Source organism: Pituophis catenifer, unplaced genomic scaffold (genome assembly GCF_029215685.1).
Source record: "Pituophis catenifer annectens isolate HBS135680 unplaced genomic scaffold, rPitCat1.0.hap2 SCAF_2, whole genome shotgun sequence".
Lineage (NCBI taxonomy): Eukaryota > Metazoa > Chordata > Lepidosauria > Squamata > Colubridae > Pituophis > Pituophis catenifer.
This window is the reverse complement of record NW_027256882.1, coordinates 265689007-265708953: the sequence shown is the minus strand read 5'-3', so window position 1 is coordinate 265708953 and position 19947 is coordinate 265689007. Positions and strand designations below refer to the sequence as shown.

Sequence of the window (19947 nt, the reverse complement as noted above, 5' to 3'; positions counted from 1 at the left end):
TAAAACAGCAGATGTAAACATAAGGTTGGAGAATAGCAAAGGGGATGAAGCAGTGGTGAAATCCTACCGGTTTGCACTGGTTCGGGCAAACCGGTAGTGAGAAAAGCTACCGGTTCAGTGAACCGGTAGTAAAAAAAAGCTACTGGTTGGTCCGAACCGGTATTTCCAACGATCATCTGTGCTGCGCAATTTATATTTGCTAGAAAGTAGGAAATCCTGCTTTCTAGCTAATCTAAATAGTGCGGCACAGTTTTTCCCCCCCTCACTGTTCTACTTACCTTGTTAAGTGTCCTTTTCCCATGCGAAGCATGCATTTGGCACGCACTGCATATGCGTGCTTGCGCAGCATGCATTTGGTGCACACTGTGCATGCACATGCAGCATGCGTTTGGTGTGCACTGTGCATGCACGCCCATGAAGTGTGGGTTTGGCACATACCGCACATGCACTGGCAGCGAACCAGTGGCAACCCGCAGAGGATTTCACCACTGGGATATACTGGGATATATACAAGAAACAAAAATGCATGAAGACAGCAGGCTTTGCACACAGTTATGTAAAATTCAATAAATAATTATCAATCCAGTCTGTCTATTGGTGCTGGCCTCATTTGGAGGTCAGCTGCAAAATTCCCATACTAATAAAAGGTAAGAAAAAGGTTTGTCAAACACTGTATTTATCTTTTTATTCTTTTGAAGTCAATAGAAAGTTTGAAATTAAGTAAGTATTCTGTTTTATCAGAAGGATAACTCTCTAGAAACTGAATAGAATGGGATCAAATTTGGTATGGCAGGAGAAGCTAGGAGTTCAGAAATCAGCCAGAAATCAGCCAGGGGTCTAAAGAAGCCTCTTGGATGAAAAGCAAAATGTTTTCGAAGGAAAAAAACGAAGAAAATCCAATTGCCATTTAGATAATCCAGATTTCTCCAATGCTTTGCAATGGGACAGGCTTTTGCAATGGGACTGGCTTCGGTAATGTTTGGTAATTCGGTAATATTTGAGAGGTCTACATTAAAAAGAATTATTTAACTCTGAGATAAAAAAAATGGAGGAAGAAATTAAGTATAACATGTAAACATTTGAAAGTATGTAGTATTTTTCTAGGTAGTTGATATGGGTTTTTGTTTTAAAGGTAGACTGATATAGCACAGAAGCATTTTGACAAATGACACATGAATCCACATTTAAAATCATTTCCAAATATGTCTTTTTTGCTGGCGATGGCTTACTTTAGCTACTTACGCTGGACTGTCACAGTGCCTTATGGACGATGAGACTCCTCCCCCGCAAGTCCTACTGCATTCTCCCCATATTGACCAGGGACCCCAACCGCCATCTATGCTCTGGGGCCAAGTGCCAAAAGGAACGCACTCTCCCTGATAACACCACTGAAAAGATTTCATAAAAAACAAAGAATTAGCTTTTGACTAATATTCAAGACAGTAATATATATATGACCAACATTAGGCATCAACATTCATTGTACTGCTAACATATATAAGCTTTATTTGATTTAACCCTGTTTAGTTATGGGTGCAGGAAAATGTTATTTGTTTTTATTTTTCACCAAAACCGAATCATAAAGTCCTAACGTACGTAAAAATTTCATAAGCTAGCATTTGTCATTTCATTAACTATCTCTTACTATCTCTTGTTAAAATAAACTGCAACAGATTTAAAATATTATTTAAACATTAAGAATCATTCTAAGAGTGTTTAAACACATCTGTATTAGGGCTGCATTATTTAACAGAACAACAAAGAAAATATTTCAGTTAGGAATTTTTGTAAGCGCTCTTGGCTATCGGTTCTCCATTAAAAAAAAACAAACGCCATACTGAAATAGAAGTGATGGAAGATAAACTTGAAGCACTATTTCATTAACACTTATTTTGGTAACATAAGAAAAATAATGCCAAGGCACTAGAAGCAATCCAAAGCACTAGAAGCAATCCAAATCTTTATACACACTAACTGGCTAAATTTTCACAGTGTAAATGATTATCTGGAGTGAAATATTAAAACAAACATCATCAAAGTTTTAAATCTGATTTTTGTTATTAAATTAAATTATGAGACATTACTTAAACTACATGATTTATTTATTCACGTATTAAGCAAAATAATAAAGTCCTAATTTAAGACAAAAATCTACCTGTTTTATTTTGCTTAATAAAATTGAAGGAACACATGCAAAAAAATAAAGACATTTTTTTCCTATGAAAACAGTGTTTTTTCATTATGTATCATACATATATGCATACATAGATCACACAATTCACCTTTTGAATAACTTATAAGCATAAAAAAGAAGAAAACAGTAAAATAAGTGCATTAGACAAGAAAAGGAAATGTAGGTGAATCTAATGTCATTCACTGTATCTTGCCATATATTTTTGCAAACCATATTTGCCACATATATACATCATGTAATGATATTATACAGTGTATTATAGTGTCATTATAATGAACAAAGAAGGGAGAAATCCCAAATGCCAGTAAAAAAGTTTTATTTGCCTGATACATTTTGAAAAATGCATTTTCTCCGAAGTACCTATACAAATATCATTAATACAAAAAGGACACTAAAATGATTGGTAGCAAACATAAAATATTTATAAATAGAAAATTCTCATGTATATTTTTAAAAATTCATATATATCTAAAACAAGCATTCAGATTACAATATTTGTAAAAATTATGTTAGGTTACAGAAATAATATATTAAAGGTAGAGAATCAGTAAGATTATTCTTACATTCAAGATGCTGATATCATTCAAAAAGCAGATATCCTGGAAACTTTTCATGACCCTGAGCCATCTAGTGCTTTAAAGTGATAATCGAATTGCACTTTCTAGTGCTTGGAGCCAAGAGAGAAGCAAGAATACCAGAGATCATGATAAGGGATTGATGAATTTAGTCTTGATTTTCATATCGTATCTCAATTGTTCCAAGATAAAAAAAAAACTAGTTCCAATATGTGGCATCCTATATATGCAGGGCCCAAACCTTTGGGTAATCCTGGCTGTTATGGTAGTCATAAATTCTTGTTCTGCCTCCTCATCTAGGGATGGTAAATTGTAATCTCCAAGTGCCACAACACTTGGGAACTCCAACAAGAGTTCTGCTATGAGGTGCAGAAAACCCAGTAAGGGATACAGCTGTGCAGCAGGCACAATCTCATCTTATTTTACACATATAAACGCTCAGATCCAGTTATCTGTGAAACCGTCCCACTGCCAGCTGCAGGGTCTTGCACATGCCAATCACTATTCTGCCATCTTTATTGTGGGACTGAGCCTTACAGAATGCCTGCTCTTAAAAGAGCACATTTCTCTTTAGTGAGGATTGACATATTTATCTTTTATTAATTTTTATTAGAGTCTGCCCATTCTCTACATTCACAATATCCTTTTGAAATTTGTCTCTTCTATATTATTGGTTACTCTTTTTTATTATCTGTATCTTTCATAATAATTCCTTGTATTTCTTAATATACTGTAAGCCATTAATGAAAAATATTGAAGAATACTAGAATCTGATCTGCAGCATTCCAATTGATACCTTATTCAGTGTTGATGAGGAAATGTTGAAGAGTATAATTAAAACTAGATGTAGACCCTCTCAAATCAATAAAACATTTTCCATATATCTATCATTTGATAAAATGTCCTCAAATACTTTGTCAATTGGGTTCCTGAAATTAAAATAGGTCTTCAGCATTTCCACAACCTACTAAAGATGGAAAAATGAAATAAAGTTAGTATTTCAAAATCTGATCTTAATGCATTCATGTTGACTTTGTATTAATATTAAAAGTTCTCCAACATGGTAACAGATGGGTCACCTTATGTTATGATCCAGAAACTTCTGAGATGTCAGATTACAATGACTGATCAATCATTTCCCCCTTTTTTTCTTCTTTTTTTTCAAATATTGGAACAATACTTGCTTTGCCTTCCTTTCATTGGCTGACAATTGAAAAGTTTTCAGGGTTCATCATTATTTGCAACTATGATTCAATAGTAATCAAAGACTAGTCCAAATCATTAGGCTACAATTTGCTCTGCTGCTGAATAAGCAGAGAATGCTGATTAAAACCACAAGTACAATCTCATATCCAAAGCAAAAGTAAAATTGTCATACTATGGCATGTGCTGAATAATATTTGGCTAACATACTATGGTTGCTTTGGCTGAGAGGGAGCAAGTGTCACAGAAGAGGGAAACAAATTACACATTTAACAATATTTCTGAAGTACGAAATAAGGTATCAAGAAACCGCTAAATAATGCCAGTCCAAATCTTTAGATCAAGTAATATACTCTCCTTTGTAAATAATGCATCAAATCAACCCATTTTAAAAAGATGTACATTTCAATCAAATGAGCACCATAATAATTTAGAAGTACAGGGGGGGAAATCGTCAAATATCTATATATACACACTGCCCATTCTTAATCCTCTGACTAATCCTTAATAGTTGTTTCTTTTCTCCTTATAATTATGTAATGTGAGAACATCCAGTGCTCTTTGATTCCCTGATTCCCTCTAAAGTAAATGGAAATGTGTCATAGGATGTATAGAATAATGAGGTAACTCAGATTGCTCTTTTGTTAGTTGAATTAAGTCAGAAAAATATATACAGTGTTAGCACAGAAGATGTATTCATTTCTTATACTATTGCAATTAATCTTTTTTTCTTTAATAACTAAGCTACAACTTATCTGCTTGAATTTTTTTCAACTTTGAGAGATCTAGTGCTCCAGTCTCTGTCCTGGGTCCCTGTGCTGTACAACATTATCAACAACTTGAATGAAAGAGTTGAGGGAACACTTAAACATTTTGCAGATTACACAAAGTTGGGAGAGTGGCTAACACTCTCTTTAGATGAAAGAGAAAAGATTCATACAAGTCCAGACAGACTTAAATGAATATAATGAAATTTAAATCTCCAGGGGAAATGTAAACTTCTGCATTTTTGTAGGAAAAATGTAAGTCACAAGTATAGGATGAGATAAGCCAGGTTTGGCAGTATTTCATATGAAAGGATCTGGGTTTCCTTGTTAATCACAAGTTAAACATGAGCCAGTACTATGATGCAACCAGTAAAAAGACAAGTGATATCTGGGGGGTCATTAATAAGAGAACAGAATTTAGATCATAGGAAATAATTGTTCTGCTCTAGTCTACCCTGCACAGACTCCATTCGGAATACTGTGTCCAGTTAAGCCTATCTTCCATCATGATCTGTTAAACAACTCATTTTATGAAAAGAGGAGTTGAATTTAATCTGACATAATTTGCTCATGACAAATTTATGTTTGCTCTTGTTAACTGTTGCATTCCTATCCAAGTGCTTATAAATATGCTGCTTAATGATCTGTTCGGGGACCTTGCTCAACTTTCCCAAGTTGTTGTCCTTCTCTTTTTTGAAGATAGGATAATATTTGCTTTCCTTCAATCCTCTGGGATTTTGCCAGTTCGCCAGGAATTTTCAAAGATTAGCCTTGGTGATTAACAATAATCTCCATTAGTTTCTTCAGTAACCTATTCATTCAAATTAGCTAAGTAATCTTTTACCTTTTCCTTGTCTATCCTGAGCTGCAGCTCTTCCTTCCATTAGGGGCACAATGATGGCCAGCTAAGGCTTCCTTTCTCTTCTGAGAGAAAACAGATGTAGAATATAAGTTAAGACATTCTGCCTTACTGCCATCACTGTTACTAGTTCACTCTTGCTACTGTATAGACTTTCTCCCTTTTCTTTTATTCCTGACATATCTGAAAAGTGTTTTTTGTTTTTCTGGGCATTTCTCACAAGCTTCAGCTCTTTCCTCATTAGGCTTTTTATCACAATCTACAATTTCTGGCAATTGCTTTGTATCATTTTTCTGGCTATAATGCCTACCTTCATTTCCTATATATATCCTTGTTTCCTTTTATCATTTTAGAAAGTTCTGTGTATATCTCCATTGTTCTCTTTAAATATACTCCATTTTTTCCTTTTAGTACGAATTGTTTGAAGTGCACCATCAATATCTTGTTTTGCTCTTCTGAATCTAAATACATAGCTGCTCCCCTATATATTATGGATAACATGGTCACTTTGTCCCAAGGTTCAAGGCACCCTCACTTTTTCAACCATTTCCTCCCAGTCAATAAGGATTAGGTTATTTCTTCCATCTTCAGAGGAAATTTCAAATGAAATAGTCAACAATGTTTTCAAAGTTTTCTCACAGTGTCATTTATTCCCATGTACATCTTTAGAAAGTATGGGTAACTGGAGAATAACATACTACCTGCAGTGTCATACCAGATCTGTGTATTGTAGTCTCAAACTGTCTGAGCAGGGAATAACATGTCACAACATATTTTTCCCAAAGTGGTTCTTGGTTTGTTTGATCCTTTGGAGCCCATATATTTTCCATCTTGTTCCATGAAGCCAGAATTTGTGGGACATGCTCAGGTAGTTATGAACTGTCTCCAAGAGCAGTAGCTGAATATCAATAGTTGAATTCCAGTATTATCAAATGCCTTTGGAACTTGCTTCTTTGGGCTACAGTGTACTTCCACCAATCTTCTTTTTTATGCTTTCTGGTATTTTCCTTCTCTGCCTTTCCTGAGGAGCTTAACACCTCCTGTCCAAGAATTTTTCACTTTCCATGCTGTGTTTCAATTAAAAATTAATTAAGACCTTTTACTTTCTCCTCTAGTAAGGACACAAGTTTGTACTTCCAGAATATGTTATCCTGGGATTTCTTCAAGCAGTACATACCTTGAAGAATCATCACTAACCTTCCTTTGCTTTCTGTGTTGATTGGTAATTGGCAATTCCTTGAATAATTCCACATAAAATTCCCCAATTTGCTAATTCAGGGATCTTCCTCTCTGAGGAACTGGTTTCCTTATATGTCCTCTGAAATGTCTTCAACTAGGTCAGCAGCAAATAATCTCCAGTAACACATAGTCAGCAGCAGCAGTCAGTCAGCCATTGTAAAGAAAAAGGAAGATGCATATATACAAGCCCCTTTTGCCTAGGCAATGGAGCCTAGATATGTCCATCAAGTTCATATTCCTTGCTCAATAGAGTAGTCTCTATTTCCTTGGTTCTTCAATTTTCTTTTTCCCCTTCCCCTCTTTCCTTTATCTTGAACTCCTACCCAAAACTCTCTTGTTTTTTTTATTGTTCATTGACTCAGTGATTTAAAGAATATTATCTTCTTCAGCATGATAGGAAATAATTATTTTTATTACATAACTAATCTGAAAGAACAATAGCATCTTTGAAACTAGACTCCTTTTAAAAATCTGAAAAGGTATTATAATATTTTAACAAAGTCCCGGGATTGCCCTTGCACACATACATTTCCTAAAGTCTAGGTATGAGAAAATGCTAGCACCTTACTCTCACTCATGTGTTACATGTATTATATAACACAGAAACACCATAAAGTCAGGATTGTCATGCTCAGCTTTTCATTTGAACATCTACCACAACTTAATCATATAACAATAGAAAATATAAATTGCTTGACAAAACCCTCATATGAGAGTGAATAACATTTGTCTCACTGGACTCTAAGATTATATCATGTATAGGTATTCTGGTTTTTACTTCATCTGAATTGAACATGCAAAGCATGCTTTTTAATGAATAGATGTCATTGCACATATTTGTTCCACAAGAGACCAACATAATCTGTATACTGAGAACACTTCCATCTTTGTAGAAGTTTAACATTCTACTCTTTTGAATGAATGGATGTTTACACAAATGCTTCACAGGAAACTGAGTGCTTTAGCTCACTTCTGCAAATATGTGGAGTGCAAATATCAAGTAATAGTTCTGGATTCTCTAAGATTTTCCTCATATTATTTAGAAACAAATATTCCAACCTACCCAAACCTGCCAACATTTCCTCTGCTTACTTAGAAAAAATAAGCAACACTCAAGAAAGCTTGAGGCATTTAAAAACATTTAGAGAAAAACTGCAAAATTGTGGGAGTCAAATTTATAACAAGATGTATTACTGTTAAGAAGTACAATCAACTGACAAAATCAGAATGCATTTCATGCCTTACTACTATCAGAGTAGTTGAAATTTGTACATACATAATAACAGAAACACAGTGTTGTTACCAAGGGCTAGCAGTCACTGCATTTCAAAACATCAGTTTGATACCTTCCTCTGCATACGTTTCTATTCATTTTCTTCAATAAATTCAATAGGAATTTGAGGATTTTCAAGGTTCTGTTAGAGAAAAATGTGACGTTTGTGTGTCTGTGTATGTTTTGCTATTTAGTTAAATACCATGGATGTTTTACAAGGGAGAAAAATTGTTCTGGACAATTTCATTTGAATTACTTAATTTTTTCTCACATATTGGAAGAGCATTGTAACAGGATTATGCTTTCAGAACAAAAGCATGGAAAGAAGCCACAGCTGAGAACTTTTAGATAGTATTATCTGTTTAATAAAGATCACATAATGAGACCACATCAAAAACAAATTAAAGAACTGTTTAAGATATATATAATTATAAGTGAATTAAAATGAATATTCCATTTTGTTGATGCTCTGTTTAAGCTTATCATTTCTTACATAACATTTAATAATCCTCTTTGGTCTTCTGAAACTTTCTGTGCCCTGAAGAAAATTAAGAGACATTTAAACTTACCCCCTTTTCAATGCTCCCAGTTTGGCAAAGAGTACCCTCAGCTGCTGGAATACTGTTGGTAACACAGCGATTACTTTTGCTGAGACACCAAAGCTCTCTACACACTTCCTGGGAAAGAAGGCAGAAGCAAGTTGTTCAGAATAACTGAATAATAATGCTCCTTAAAATATACTTGTGTTGAAAGTCCAAGATAGTGTTCTAGATGCATATAAAAAAGAAAAGAAAAACAAATTGAAATGAATTTTAGAATATTTATTAGAATGGAATAACTTACATTAAAAAAAAAGTTATATTTTCTGAATTCTCACATAATAAAATTGTGGAATCATTCCCCATAAGCCTAATTAGTAGTGCTGTACATTTCTTTTTAGCCATGTGCAGAAAATCCATCACAGAATAATCTCATAGTGTAAATATCTCATTCATCACACACAAATCCCAAAATTGGTTGTGTGAATTGGCCCTGGATCTACAACAGTCTACAAACAAAATATAATATTATGAACATAAATCTTCAAGTGTGTATAGAAATAACTTTTCTTCTAGGGAATTATTTGCCTGATTCACCACAGGTCTCTTGTAGGAACAGGAAACTTCCAGGTCTAGAATAATTAATTGGCAATGGGATTGAAAATTGCCTGTCAGACAATAACTTTATTTTTTTTACTATATTAGATGTAGAAACCGCAAACAATTTCTTAGCCAGGCAGAGCCACTTCACCACTTCTCTAAAGGTGAGATGCAAATCAATCTTATTTGACTGAATAGGAATTATTTTTAGCCTCACAAAATGAAGAACATTCTTTCATTTTTCTGGATACAAGTCTTCTTAATTCATCATCCCTAAGTATAGTAGGATACTTGGGAAACCCAGCTCTGCATAAAGGAAGTGAAGTAATCCACGTAACAGTTTTGAAGACAGAAAAGCATTCTGCAAGATACGTATCTGGTCAGAATCATTCTTACTAACCATTTCCTGCAGATTTTCCCAACAAACTTAAAAGTACTTCAGAATCTTGGTGCACTAGTAAATCAGAAAAAAAGCCATTTTCTATTGTGGAGATTCACTGTTTATTATTCCAGTTTCAGCAATAAAGGTTTTGGGTAAAAACTACTGTGACGTCTTTTTAGCATGATGAGTGAAACTGGAATAGCAACTCTTCTATTCACTTCAATCCTAATTTATTCACACAGAATTCAGAGAATCAAAAAGTATCCAGCAGTATACAACAACATCAAGGGTTCCTAAGTAGAGTTACCATGTTACAATTGTTTGCAGCCTCTCTCAAGATGGCACCTTCTCTTGGATGGTATAAAGTGGTGGTGACAACTTCTGGGATAGTACCATTTAGCTATTGTATAGGAAGACCACCCAGGAGATTATCTGCTTCTTCTTGCTCAAGGTAATCTCCAGAAAAGATAAATAAAGCAAGATATGATGTGGGGGAGGAGGCTGGTGTGGGAAGTAGCCCTTAGTCTGCAGGGAACCTGCGGGGTTAGGCATAGGTCCAAGGATTCCAGCAGAATGGGAAAAGGGCAAGGTGAGGAGGGCTATTAAAGCATCCCTGTGGTTAGCCAGAAGAGCTGGTGGATTGCCAAGTGCCTGGCTTTTGTTCACGTGACCGCAGGGTGCTGTAGTGGCCATAACTTCAAATACAGGTCATAATTCCCTTCAATTGTAAATTAAAGACAACCAAACATACGTTTCAGCTTGCTTAATATCATATTGACTGTTTATTCATGAAATTCAGCATGATGTGCTGGATTTATTTAAAACATTTCACTGAATATTTTAAATGAATCTATTCATTTTATTCAGTGCAAATTCAGTGCAAATAAAAGAGGCAATAATGATTAATGAAAGCATACTTCTTCACCGTATAATTTGTGTCATTAAAAGGAAAATGGGGATATCATTATGTCCTGACTCCCAAGCTAGTACTATCACTGATATCACTTTTTGATAACGTGACTGAGGAGAGATACAAGTAGCACTCATAATGGAAATATATATGATAACTTACCGCATAATATACAATTGCTGATCATTATTACATCAATGTTGTATGGCCTTACGCCTAAGACTATTAATTTGCATTTATCAGCAAGTGATAAATTAGTGCAGCACTCCCAATTAATTAACAGCACAATCTAATTCAGGCTGAGTTAAATCTTGTATTTCCTACCAATGTACTCAATTCAAAGGGCAACACTGTAGTCAAGGCAAGTGAGGTTCAAAGAATAAAGTAGAAACATGGTCAGTATGAAACAACAGATTAAGGATTCCAGAAGTCAAGTGCAATACAATTTGACGCTCATGAGGCTTTAATGGAAAGCTTTTTTCCTGCACTTAATAGCATTTGAATGACGTCTTAAATGGATATGATCTCAGCTTTTGACCAAGCATAGACAGCATCTTATCAGCCCTAATTACTGAGACTGAAACTTCAAGATCATATATTATTTATGACCTATTCTGTTTACCCTATGAGATTCTCCTTGCAGATAGTGGATTCTTCCTTTCTGTGTTCTTGCCTCCTATCTGTACTCAATTATGTTTTTATAGGGTAAATAGTTCAGTATCACACTCAAAGTCAGAATTTGTGGGAATTGGGAATGAAGTAATGCTATCTGAATAAGCCTTTCATTGGTGTCAAGATTCGGTCCATTTCTATTAGCATGCTGTTAACAGTGATCATGGAGCAGGTATTTGTTGTATCAGTTTGAAACTTCTCAGTTTTCTATCTCATCTATCCAGCAAAATGAATGAGATTTTAGCCTGCATAGGACAGAATGGAGCTGCATCCTGCTTCATCTGAATCATTTAGGTTTTCCCAAATAGCTTAACTTGCAAGTTGGATAGCACAGACTGAATCTTCTCACTTAAAAGCCTTCAGTTCTCATTTATTACCATCATGCCACTTGCAGTTGCTTGCAGTTGCAAATTGGTCTGTGAACAAATCTATAATTACAAATCAGGAAATTCACTATATTCTATAATAATGTTTCTTGTTTTTTTATGACTGCAAAATCAGAATTCATAATAAATATAGGATATAAAAAGAAATATTTCAGAATTTCTGATGAAAATACTAAAGAATTTCTGTTGAAAAAAGTTGATATTTGGTATCAAAATATTGAGAACTATGGTACATGTTCAACTTACTAGGCAATACCAAGTACAATAAGCAAGACTGGTTGACTTACTATATTAAAATAGTGTTTGCTCATAAAAACATCTATGTAACTTGTAAGATTTTAATTGTCAAATGTTAGCATCCAATCATATTTCTTGCATTGTCTGAAATATATTTGATTAAAAAGTTTAAGATTAATTACATTATATTGTTATATTAAATAAAAGGGGACTTTGTTTAAGGACACAAGAAAAGAGAATTCTTGCTAAGAGATATTTTAGCTTTTAAATCCAAATAAGTAAACAATGCTACAAATAGCCTAAAAATTCAATTTAATTGAAATCAATATTAAATATTACATTTATTCCATTTGATATCTGATTTGAGAAAAACAAAAAGTTTAAAAATGTATATTTACATTTCACAGATAAAAATAAACATTAAAATAGTTATTATTATATGCAACTTTTAATATATGTGTTTTGGGTTTTCTTTAATTGGTAAGAGAAATACAGGATAATCAAGTATCTTATTGTGTGAGATAATAAAGTATTACCTGTTTTTATTTATTTTAGCTATTACAATAATTTTAACAACTAAATTACTGCTCTTACATACATGTAAGATACAATTCTAGATATTGTAACTTCAAGTGATCATTAAGTAACCAGTCATAAATCGAGGACTCTCTGTAGAATAGCAAGCTTGCCTTCATACTTAAGTCATTCAATAGGATTTATTTGCCTGCAAATTATTTATACAATTTGTATTGTAATACATGCTTAGATTAACAATAAATTATTTATTAAATTTGTATCTTAATTATATACTTTCATTCACTAATATACTATCTAGATTTCTTTCAAAGCAAGATTTAAAAGGATACTTTTGTGCTGACTTTGCCACAGATAATATTGCATTGCATTATTAAAGACATAACATTCTTGAATACAGTAGTTCTTTCTCACTTTTCCCCGATATTTTTTTAAATAATGCATCTGCTTGTTAAGTCATATAAACATTTAGTACTAAAACATTTGGAAGCATGAAGATGAATTTAAGGATTACTTCAAACATCCTAACTGATTCACCGTTTCTGTTTTCCCTTACCTTAGATCTGAAAATTATCTAGCGCTTTTTATGTAATGATAAGTGGAATAACCATGGGAAACAGGGAGAAGAAACACAGCCAAAAGGTCAGATAAAAGGCAACTTAGCCTACAGCAGGAATGCAGGCAGGGTAAGTAAGCATCTCAGAAGTAACCCTCCCAGGTTTCTTAGGCTGTAAAAAGAGGGAGAGAAATGTACTTTCAGACTTGGAAGATTGGTGTCAGTCTTGCAAGGTAGACCAGACAGGAAATACGGCCAGTTGAACGAATTCTATTTTATTGTAAAGTAGAATTTTACATTAACAAAATCTTACGACTGGAGAATGTTCTTTCTGAGCTGTTTGCCCTGCCCTTATTCCTGGTGTGGACTAAATTGCCTTTTATCTCATTGTTCCCTTGGCCAATCTCTTCTCGCCATCTCCCAAAGTCATTCCCATATACCATTACATTTTATACAGTAATAAGTTTTTAAATGTTTTGAATTTGTACTAAGACATCTTGAGCATGCTGGAGATGGAAAAGTAGGACACAAATTAAAATAATAAAATAATAATAAAGAAGTAAAAAGGATCCTGCCTTAAAATGTGGAATTCAAAAATATTACTTTCTATATTTTATATTCTGAGAAAAGCTTTTTTTAAAAAAAATATATAAATAAATCTATTAAAAATCATGTATCAGTAAAAAACCTTCCAAATATTCTTTGGAAAATCTCTTCAGAGTGAGTTGGGTTCCATTCCTGTAAGCCTTGTTAGAATTTCAGGTAACAAAACTAATATTTTTCTAGGATTTTTTGTGCCAACAAAAAGGCTATTCCAACACTAATGAAATCAGTTAGTCATCTATAAATACAATAAATTTGTGTTTTACATCATCACTGAGTTGACAACTGTTGATCATGACTAAGTTCATTGCTCAGTAGATATTGTAAGAATATTATAGAATAATTAACTGGAAGCAAAATGTAAGTCAGAATTCATTAAATGGTACAAATAATATATATTCTTTAACATATGAAACCAATATTCACTAGGATATTTTCATTTTATAGCAATATTAACAATTTTATGCAAATTTTTGAGGAAAAGGCAAGTTTTAGACATGTTTAAAATAATCATTGTGATTTGTTTGTGCTTATGAAGTTGTATTATTCCCTAAATTTAATACCCTAAATTTGATTACATATTATTGTACCAATAACAATGCAATAGGACTTAATTTAATAATGTATTACGGAAATAATCTGAGTAGCCTAAAAAGATGAGACCCAGAATGAAAATGATCAAGAAAGCTTACATTTTCAAATTAAAATTCTGATTCACCACTGCCATTCTAAGTAATTTTATTCATTGTTATTTCCAATGTCTAGTAGAAATTCACTCACTGTCTTCAAATAGATTTTAATCCTATTCTCTGAGTAATTTAGTTAAAAATTGTTGTCCCAAAGAAAACAAAATTTGAAACCTAGAAAATCAGCTCAAAATCAGAACCTGCATTTGTAAAAACAAACATATCTCTGAGAAATATGGGCAATTGTAATCAAAACATAAACTGAAGTTGTAGCCTTTCACAAGATCAAGACAAGATAGATCACAACCTGTAACGGTGTATCTTAGGGCTCCATGACTTCAGTTTGGATTTCGGAAGCTTGTATTTGCAGTAAATTAAAGAAAGCTGAACCCATCTAGAGAAAAAAAACAGCAAATCAAATTATCTTTTTGCTTTTATGTTATATATTGTGGAGCCTCTTTCCATTAGTCATGCAGAATTTTACAAGTAGGTATATTAAATAATCTCTAAAGCTCCTGCATAATATAAGTAATATAACAAACCCCTCCATTTATTATTATTTGTATGATGAATAACATGCTGTATTATTTCCCATATGTAAATTTTAGTATAAGATAAAAAGATGTACAAATTGTTTATTCACAATATTAAGAAAATAAGAAGAGAAATAAATGATAAAAACATAATTATCATTGGAAAACTATTGCAGTTTACTTTTAAAATATCTTAAAATATTCCTTCAGTATATGCTAATCTTTAATATGCTGCACCTCTTGATGAGCATTTGTTAAAACAGAGCATTAAAAAAAAAATACTTGGATATTATATTTCCAATTCAAAGCTGCAAAAATATCCAGCTAGTATTTTTCCACCCTCTGTTGTTTCATGCTATTGTGTTTTATATATATGAGGGTGAATATTAAAGATATATGAACCTCAGTTAGATTCAGATAAGCACCCAAAAATCACAAATCTTAATGCTCCATTTTCATAAATGCTCATTATGAAGCGATGCAGCATGTTATCAATTCATACATGCTGAAGGTTTTATAGTATCTAATTTAAAATTCCAACTATAAAGTAAATCATATTCTCATCTTATTTTCCTATATATTGGGTGCTTATCTGAACCTTAGCAAATCTGTGAATCACTCAGCTTTTCTTTCTAGGCCGTGACTTATTACAACCTTCATCAACTGTCTAGCATCTGAGACTTAGCCTGCATTATAAGCAACCAAACTTGCTACTGTAATCCAAACTGATGTGATCATTACCAAGACTCTTTTTCAGACCCTCAAATATCTATGCAGTGTATTAGTAGACCTGATTGGTCCTTTTAAAGATAGCTATGACAGAAGCAGTAGTGTAGATTGAAGTTCTTTAGTGCAGTCCTAAAGTTCAGAGACAGGAAATAAAAGATAAATAGGAAAAACTACTAGGTATCATCAAAGGGAAGTCAAGACATAATTTTAATTAATACAATAATTTTAGTAGAAATAGACTTCAAAATGGATCTATAATTGTTTGACTATGTAGAACTCACAACAACTTTCTCAAGGAATTGAAAGCACTATCCTGAAGCAAACAATGCAAAAATCTAGGCCCGTGATGGTGAACCTATGGCAGGCGTACCCGAAGTGGCACGTGGAGCCATTTTGCCTGGTGTCACCCGTTCCTCTTCTGGGTTTCTGGTGTGCATGCGCATGCAACAATCAGCTGGTCTTTTTGCATGCAGCAGTGCCGGAAACTGGAAGAGCTGGTCTTCTGTTTTCCTGCGTGAGCATGTGCGCTGGCCAGCTGATCGTTGCATATGCATGCGCGCCAGAAACCCGCAACAGTAGCTGGCTGAAACCGGAAGTTCAGTAGCTGAAACCCAAAGTTCATTTTCAGGTGCGCATATGCACCCTGGGTATCTCCACTTCTTGGTTGTGGCCCAGACACATGTGCGATGCCGAAAAGGTTCACCATCACTGATCTAGGCTCTCCATATCACTCAGTGGTGAAATCCAGCCGGATCTATCTCGTTCACATGAACCGGTAGCACCGGTGGTGGGAGGCTCCGCCTACCCACCAGAACGTCATTACATCCCGTTTTTGACCCTCTGCGCATGCGCAGAAGAGAAGCATGCGCTCACACTCCCAAACCGGCAGCGAAAGTAAGTGCATTTCACTGCTGATACCACTTATAGGGGAAGAGGCAAAGGAAACTTAAATTTGTTTAGAAAGTGTGGCCTCAACTTTATTGATTACATCTAAAATGAAATGTTGATGCAGCATCCAAACATCTGCATTATCAATTTCCCTGTTGATTGGGTAATTGCTACTGGCCAAAGCCAATAATCAGTAGAGTAGCAATATAATATAAATTTCTCAAATGCTCATTTGTCATTGATCAGTGGAAAGAATCTGTCTTTTATGTTTCCTATATTGTCTAGAACCATTTGACCCTTAGGCCCTTGCTAGAAATCCCTATTCCAGAGTTACAAGGTCCTCATAATTCTATATCACCACCGAAAATCTGGTCCAATATTTTATTTTATTTTATTTTATTTTTATTTTATTTTTTATTTATTTTGTCAAGTATATATAAGATAACAGGTAAAAGTATAAACATAATTTGAATGCATGAAAAGAGTAAGTAAAAAGGTATGTTAGGACAGGGACGGTAGGCACGCTGGTGCACCATCCCAGATATCAGCACTGATTTCATCAAAGGAAATAATTTCATCAATTATGTTCCTTTAAAAGGTACCAAGTAGGCTATAGGAAGAAGGGAGTTACTAAAAATACTTTGTTTCTTGTTCTATTTATGAAAATGATTCAGTGGTAGATTGGATACAACCCTGTGTTTTATTTTAGAGTACATCCCTGTCTATCTACTAGGGCTTGTGGATGCAAAATTCATAATGTTCTCAGTACATTTAGCCACTGAAACAAGAAATATTGGCCAATGATATCATACCTGAACATCTTCAACTTTAGATGCCCTTTTGCCTGTTGAATTAGAAGTATATAAAGTTGTCGTGTTCTAAATTTCTGTGTGATCATTTCTCTTTTTCTAAATATTTGATACATGTAGGACTTTGTAAGAAAATTAAAATCCGGCAACCAGGAATGCTTCTATCTATCAGCTCTAGTATAAAGAAATATGGAAATTCTCTTTGAAGAAAAGATGTAGCAGTCATTACAAAAACATCAGTTTACCCATGAAAGGAAAGAGGATGTCTATTCTATTTATTCTATTCTAAATTCAAGTCTAACCTATCTTGATTCTCTTGGGTATATAAGGAAAGGAGAGGGAAACTCTTGTCAGTTTTTCAATAATCAATTCAATATTAAAGTAAGCTACAGTTCCTGTGAAGCTTGTTTCCTGACTTGGTCTGTCTCATTTCAGAATAATTTTACTCATGTTAATTATCTAGAGAAGAATGCTTTCAGGGCTAGCATGCATCTCTATTAATAATCTTCATAATTTCCCTTGCTTAGGTAGCACTATTGTACTGATTTGGAAATTACAAACACTAACAAAGACATATAAAATACCTGATATTATAGATTGTTACAGGATTAGACTGTATTTCTGATTTCACTACAAATATATATATGTTTATAAAAAATATATCTGGAGCTAAGAATAATATATGGAAGTTCACACATACAACCTGCCAATCGCCTATGAAAAGTACTATAAAAGAATTGCGAAATAGAAATATCCAAACACTACTGTCAACTTCGGTACTAATTGTAAAGTTTTACAGATAGTCAAAAGTACTATAAGAAGTCGACCATATGCGTAAAGTACTTAGTTCTAAAAATACATTTCACATCTCAACTTTAAGTCTGTAAATCCAAAGCAAGCAAAAACAAACACACTTGTTCTGAGCCGGATAATTCTTAACCCAATTTTTCTACCTTCCGTTAATACACTTCAACCTTACCAGGTCTATAATTGGGATTCTGTGCCAACCTGAAAAAAGGATGCTGTTTAACCAACAGCAGCTTGTGCAAAGTCAGAACAAAGTTCATCTCATTTAAAATGCAGCAGAATGCTTGTATGAAATCTGGAGTAATTCTTTCATTTTGTTTTTGAAGTGTGCATGCACAGGCCTAATGAATAAAATGATATAATATAACATAGATGGGCTACAGTTTTTTATTTTTATATTTTACTGCATTAAAGTCATTAATTGCATCCTTGAGATCATATCATTTCAGTCTGTATTTTTAAAGAAATTTATAATCAGTAAATAGTTGTTATAGCAGCAGTGCTGAAAGTACTGGTTGCTTTTCAAATCTCCAAATCCTGTATTACTATAGAGTAATTCAACAAAAAGAAAAAAGAAAGAAATCATGAACATTAACTATATTACAGGTAAATTACCTTAGGTATTAAACTATTTTTCCTGGAAAAAAATCTAACTATGTGGTTGCTAAGAGACAAAAACAAAAGTGATTATGTAATCAATCAACTGTTCTCCATGACAGTTTTCATAGATAAAAGTAAGATCTATACAGCAATTTTACAAGTGAAGAAGTTCTAGTTATTCTCAGAGATTATGCCTAAATAACACAATCCCTGGAAAGTTATATGATACAGTATTTTTTTTATTTCTAGATTTCTGAAATAAACTAGGTTCGTGGTTCATTTGACTCAATTCATAATTCTTTTATTTAAGAGTTCATATGCTTGTAGAAATCATTTTGTATAATTAAAATAGAAGCTGAAGCAATAACAATAAGAAAAAAGAAGCAGCAGGTAAATATTCAGTTTAAATGTTCATCAACAAATTCTAGTACACCAAAAGGGTTTATTTATTTTTAATTGCATCAGATGGATAATAAAGATTTTATCTGGCACAAAAAACAATGAAGCTGAAGCTGGGAATGCCTTCTCAAGGAAGATTCATAGCTGAGAAGATACTGCCAGTATCTGTTATTCATATAAGCAATATTTCAGATGGAGACAATGACAATTTAAATGGTGCAATTAATCTGTGGCCTTAATTTGTGGGCAGGAAGTGACTGTTTCGTATATCTAGATACCAAGTCATTTAGATGTCAACATATGCAATTTGTATTGGACATATAAATGAATAAACAGCTACTAAATTCTTTCAAGATGAGCAAGATATGTTATGAGGGAGCTGTTCAGGTGCAAATTCTAGTCATTGTGTTTTGTGCTGAAACTTCCCAATTCATTTTAAAAAATAATGTAATGTCATTTCAAAATAATGAATAATGTCAAAACATGAAGAACTCCAGGAACTGACCACTAGTCTCCATTCTAAGTATTGCTTCTACGTTTCAGATAGTTGGACAGAAAACCTTGAATAGGAAGGTAGAAAACATAGCTGAAGAAAAAAGGCATTGGTCCTTGCCACATAAAACTCTGCAAAAAAGAGCTATAGGGAAACTATAAATCTCTTGGAAGAAGGTATCAACATGCAAATATCCAATTAAGACAAGTCACCATTCTAATGTGAGTTGTTTTTGTACCAACATCAGTTAAGAATTATCTTTTTAATCTCTTATTAGTTTAAAATTAGTGAAGAAGAATTCTTGATATAGATATAGAATTCAGAGTGCAATACTTAACAGTGTCAATCTAGAACCTAGGGAATTTAGTTTAGATCACACACTATGCGTATTACTGGGTAATCTTGTACCAACTATGAATTTTAAAATCTTATCTATCTGACAAAATTGTTGCAAAGATAAAACCAGATAAATGC

At 33.5% G+C, this 19947-nt stretch overlaps 1 protein-coding gene across 1 annotated transcript in view; it reads right to left on the bottom strand.

Annotated features, from left to right (window-relative positions):
* Positions 1-19947, bottom strand: part of ADAMTS6 (ADAM metallopeptidase with thrombospondin type 1 motif 6) — a 96071-nt gene that overhangs the window by 28186 nt on the left and 47938 nt on the right. Inside the window, exons 11-12 of the mRNA XM_070935857.1 lie at positions 8680-8787; positions 1243-1388 (exon numbers count right to left, since the gene is read on the bottom strand). Coding sequence (XP_070791958.1) covers positions 1243-1388; positions 8680-8787 — 254 coding nt within the window. The remainder of the gene's footprint in view (positions 1-1242; positions 1389-8679; positions 8788-19947) is intronic.